Source organism: Micropterus dolomieu, unplaced genomic scaffold, assembly GCF_021292245.1.
Source record: "Micropterus dolomieu isolate WLL.071019.BEF.003 ecotype Adirondacks unplaced genomic scaffold, ASM2129224v1 contig_12230, whole genome shotgun sequence".
NCBI lineage: Eukaryota > Metazoa > Chordata > Actinopteri > Centrarchiformes > Centrarchidae > Micropterus > Micropterus dolomieu.
The window spans coordinates 194-5,161 of NW_025741216.1; the positions used below are offsets into that span (position 1 = coordinate 194).

The 4,968-nt window shown below is 39.3% G+C and overlaps 1 protein-coding gene across 1 annotated transcript; it reads right to left on the minus strand.

Annotated features, from left to right (window-relative positions):
* Positions 1 to 1,621: 1,621 nt before the first annotated feature.
* On the minus strand, positions 1,622 to 4,198 carry LOC123966016 (protein C19orf12 homolog). The gene is made up of 2 exons (XM_046042261.1): positions 3,995 to 4,198; positions 1,622 to 2,335 (listed from the first exon to the last, which is right to left on the minus strand). The coding sequence occupies exons 1-2, from the start codon at positions 4,152 to 4,154 to the stop codon at positions 2,070 to 2,072; spliced, it is 426 nt and encodes a 141-aa protein (XP_045898217.1). The 5' UTR covers positions 4,155 to 4,198; the 3' UTR covers positions 1,622 to 2,069.
* Between the last annotated feature and the right edge of the window lie 770 nt (positions 4,199 to 4,968).

Below are 4,968 nucleotides of genomic sequence, written 5' to 3' on the forward strand. Positions count from 1 at the left end.
TAAATGTTCCAGTCTCTGTAACAGGATCTGATGGTCAATGGTATCAAAAGCAGCACTAAGGTCTAATAAAACCAGTACAGAGACAGGTCCTTTGTCTGATGCAGTTAGGAGGTCATTAGTAATTTTCACCAGTGCTGTCTCTGTGCTATGATGACCTCAAATAAACTATTGCTATGTAGAAAGTCACACAGCTATTTTGGCGACTCTTCCTTTTAGAGAGAAATGGAAGGTTAGATATAGGTCTATAGTTTGCTAAAACATGTGGATCAAGGTTGGTCTTTTTCAGAAGAGGTTTAATTACAGCTACTTTAAAGTACTGTGGTACAGAGGGAATGAAAAGCGCTGTGAGATAACTGTTGTTGTGATTTGGCGCTATATAAATAAAATTGAATTGAATTGAACTGGTACACAGCCTGTTGATAAAGAAGCTCAAGAAGTCGTAATTACTGAGAGCTATGGGAATACTTGGCTCAATAGAGCTATGACTCTCTGTCAGCCTGGCTACAGTGCTGAAAAGAAACCTGGGGTTGTTCCTAGTTGTCTCTGTTAATGACGAGTACTACGCTGCTCTGGCATTACGGAGGGCCTAAAGTTGACAAAAACTCTGCAAATTCAGATAAGAATTCAGAGTACGGACCAGGTGCTCGGTACACTATTACAAATAGAATTGGTCGCAGTGATTTCCAACTTGGGTGGACGTAATCACAAAAGAATATCTTTTGTACACACTATAGTGAATAAATCCTCTGATGAGCCAAGCTAAAGTTTCCTTCTGAGTGTGATTATGTATTATGCACATGGTTGCAATGTCATGCAATATATCACATTCTGATGGAATTTATCAAGAAATAAAAGCATAGTTTGATGACGTGTAAAACACGTACTTAATAGTAATCCTAGGTTGTATGTTTTTAGCATTCTTTGTGAGTTATTTTTAAATAAGTTCAGCACTGATTACTTCTACTAGTTCTGAATTAGTCACCTACAAGAGTAAAATGCAGTTTCCCTCACCAAGTACATATAGTGAAATGTTGAAAATAGTTTGAAGATCATTTATCAGAATTTACCAATCCAAAAACAAATGGGGAATAAAATGTAAGTGGAACCTGCCGGCAGTTACATAAGAGAAAATGTAAAGCTCAGCAGGCACTGATTGTTTTGATGCTGCACCCCCTTTTCTACCTAGGAACTGCTTTATATTTTAGGCTGAGCACCTTATTGGAAAGCACACATGCAGCCTTTTTTCTTACAATGAAGAGTCACATTTTCATAGTCAAAATTTTTATTTACAATCTTATAATTATAGACTATTATAATTTTAAAGACATCTCCTAATTTCAATCATAATATGACTTGCCATGATTTTATTTTATGAAAAACATCTAACTTTTCCTGACAGTAATGGGCTTCCATAGAAAAGACTACAGTATATTTCAATAAAAGTTAGTAGGTGGACTTCTGATCTTCGATTCATTTGTTAAATAAATATAATTTGTCATATACTAAGCACTTGTGAGAAGTTGAATTGTTGCTGCAATTCTCTTACAGACGTGTATTTTTCAAAATGTCTCCTTACAATCCTGACAACTTTTAATAAGCAAATAATCAGTCACAAGCAGAATAGCTTCAAACGTTTGTTTTATTTGTAATTCATAAGCAGAGGTATATTAAAAACACCCTGAGAGAGGATGGATAAAGAGATTTTATTCCAATCCAGAGAAATTGACTCTCCAAGCAGGATATTTTACACAGTTTATGAAAGCAGAGGAAAGTTGATGTTGATGTCAGTCTGTTGTACAAAACATTATTTGAGTTCAGTACTGAGTGAGGTTTCTATGGTTACTGTGCAATGATTTGTGTTAGGTTTTATTGATTCGACTATACACTGATTTTTAAGATAAACACTCAGAAGATAGTAAAGGTGTGTTGCTCAATTTGGCACAGTCAAACAGAAAGTTTAACATCCATTATTGACAGTTTTTCCAATAAGGTAAACAAATATGTTCTAAAGGACTCTGGCTGTGTTTGGCTGGCCTGACCACCCTGAAAAGTCCACGTGTAACCCTAACTCAGTCTTTATAACACACCTCTGCTCTGAGTTCCTTTTTGATGTAGTTCAGCAACGCAGTAGTGACCTGCTGATGGAGAGTGGTGTTGCCCATCACGAGGGATACGAGCTGGGCCGCGTCCGTCCAGTCTAGGTTGCCTAAGACGGCCACAATGTCATTATAGAGCTTCTTTCGCTCGGTAGGGGGCAACTCCTTCAGGATCTGAGGCAGAGGCCTGAACTGACCGCTGGTCATCCAGAAGCCCAACAGACCACCTACTGCTCCACCTGATACAGACACAGAGAGGGTGGAGGGGTAGAGTTACTGTGTGAGTATAAATTGAATATAAGCATGTACTAGTATGAAGTAAATCTGAAGCAACGACAACTGAAAACAATTCAAGGATAAAGGATAAGTCTGGTGATGACTGATATTTTTCATCCCATGAAAAAGACCCAAACCAACAATAATTTGATCCTACTAACATGTAGTATGGCCGATGATGTTTAGAGAGCTGACATCAAAACAAAGAAAAGTCAAGTATAATTCCATTATTCCATGCAGAGTACAATCTAATACATGTTGTCTCAGCCAGTAACAGGTTGTTTTACGAGGAACTGTTATTAATGATGTCATGACCAGGCTCGAAGGCCATGACAAAAAGTCATCTACCAGTGCAAATCCTCCCCAACAAATGTATTCTAAGTAATGTTTAAAGGCCAGTTAGGTCAGAAAGTATTCAGAAACAAACTAAAACATTGTTGACCTATTCATGGGATTTGTTGACGATGAAAAAAAAAAGACACAAGCCTTATCCTTCAACTTGGCTGCAATTAAATACTCTTTAGATTCTTATTTGATGTTCTTCGTTCTCACCACCCCAAAGGGGCCAGTGTCAGGATCTGTCAGGAAAGATGGGGCCAGCCAGCTGTTGAAGCACCCTGGGGCAGGAAGGATTACAGTAACTTTTACTCAGGGACATTTTAAATCTTTTAATTCAATGATCTTAAAAGGCATCCTGCTGAAACCCAGCACACGCTGTTTCACCTGTCAGCGAGGAGGAGGGGAAAGAGGGCCCAATACTTCCTTCTGGCCTGGACTGGAATAATTCACCTGGTAATATGCAATACTACAGCTGTGTTTTTGAAGTCGTTTATCTTTGCCTTCCTGCAGCTGGGGCACAGAACAGCTTCATGACATGATTTTACATATCAGAAGTTGAAGATGCCATGATCAATATTTTCAACATTTTTATATTAATGGATCAAATGACTACATGTAATGTGAGGTGTCGCCTCCTCTCCTCTCAGGAGTTAGAGGAGACAAAAGCAGCTAAAAGGAGAGTGAATATTGGACTTCAAAGATCTGTCTGCTGCCCAGAAACACGACTTCAAATAAATGCTAATGTTCAACTGTGCCTGCTAGCTGTGTCAATGTTGTGCATAAAGTTTGTTGTTCTGCCCCCAAGTGGCCAAAAAATCTGGTTTTATTGAAATGTTTAAGTTTTGGAGAGAAATTTAGGTTGTATTTGTCTTTTAGAAGTGAGGCTATGTCTGGTATTCTCAGTCACACAGTGATTAAAAAACACAAGTTCACAGATCCCGTGGTAACATCTCCAAACTGATAGTCGTGTACGACCAAAGGTAAAACTCCCAAAGATTTTGAATTTGACATGATATAAAACAGCAAACAGCAGATCAAAGCCAATAAATAATCTAGCAGTGAATAAGGAGGAAGAGGTGGTGGGTAAGTATTGTAACAAAGCATCGGTCATGCTTTAAATAACTCCTTTTGTGTTATTCCATCTCCAAAAATGTCTCATCTATGAATGACAGCCTAGTTGAAGTTTTGAATTTTCCTCCAAGGTATGAGATCCTACAAATCTCACAATCCCAAAGGCCCCAGTCAGTGTGGGCTACAGAGGTCAGGATCAGTTGTTGTCTTACCAACAGCAATCCCCAGAGGTCCACCGAGCAGCCCGCCTAGCACGGCTAGTCCTCCTGCCACCAGGCCTCCTTTGGTGGAGTTTTTCACCGCGACCTTGATCTGATCTTGAGCTGATATTTCACAGCACAGATGCACGACATCATCCATTCTTGGAGCCATCCCTGCGTTCAGACACTGGCAAGAGGACAATCAACACTGCTGTGTTACCTAAAAAATAACAAAGACACATCCTTAGACTGACCTCTTCCCCAGTACTAATCAGCACGCAGTGTGTAGCTATCCACTTCACTATGGCATTTGATCGCTTGTCTCGGTTTATCTACTTCTCCCACACGCTGCATCCAGCGTAGTCTGCCGAAGCCTCCCTCCCCTCTGCTTGTTTGGGGGGGTGATTTGCAGGCTGATCAACATCCCACCCCACCTGTAACTTGGTTTGACTGTATGTGTATTCAGAGCCAGTGAGCAACTGACTTTCAAAATAATAATAATAATAAAAACTGCGTTAATGTGAGATAAAATAATTGTCAGCGTTAAAGTGTCTCTTCTGAGACAACAGAGAGTGGCCTCAAGAAATGAGGTTTCTTTAGGTTGGGGAGAGCGGGGTAAGTTATCTCGTGTGTAAGTTGTCACACTGCTCATAACTCCAACACTAGAGGCTCTATGTCAAAAATCAAATAGCCATTTTTTGTGACTTCTTTTTCTATGTTCAACTTCCTGTTCACATGTGGTCAAGGTCATTCTAATCAGAGGTGAGCACAATTTTATTATTTTTTTGCTTCAAAGGTAAAACATTTGCACTTAACACTTTATGTATTCCAACCTTATTAGGTATGAATGTTCAAAATGATAACTTTGCACAAAGTAGAGGAGACAATAACGTGTCTTTTGATACTTCAGCTGAAGTGCTATGTTAAGTTAACTTTGAGATTTAGCCAACATTAGCACACATGTCAGTTTGGGGCAAGTTGTCACA

Coding starts and splice junctions, on each gene's coding strand:
- LOC123966016 (XM_046042261.1), bottom strand. CDS start 4,154: ATGGCTCCAAGAATGGATGATGTCGTGCATCTGTGCTGTGAAATATCA. Junction 2,336..3,994: donor ACCTCTGGGGATTGCTGTTG/GTAAGACAACAA, acceptor TGTCTGTATCAG/GTGGAGCAGTAGGTGGTCTG.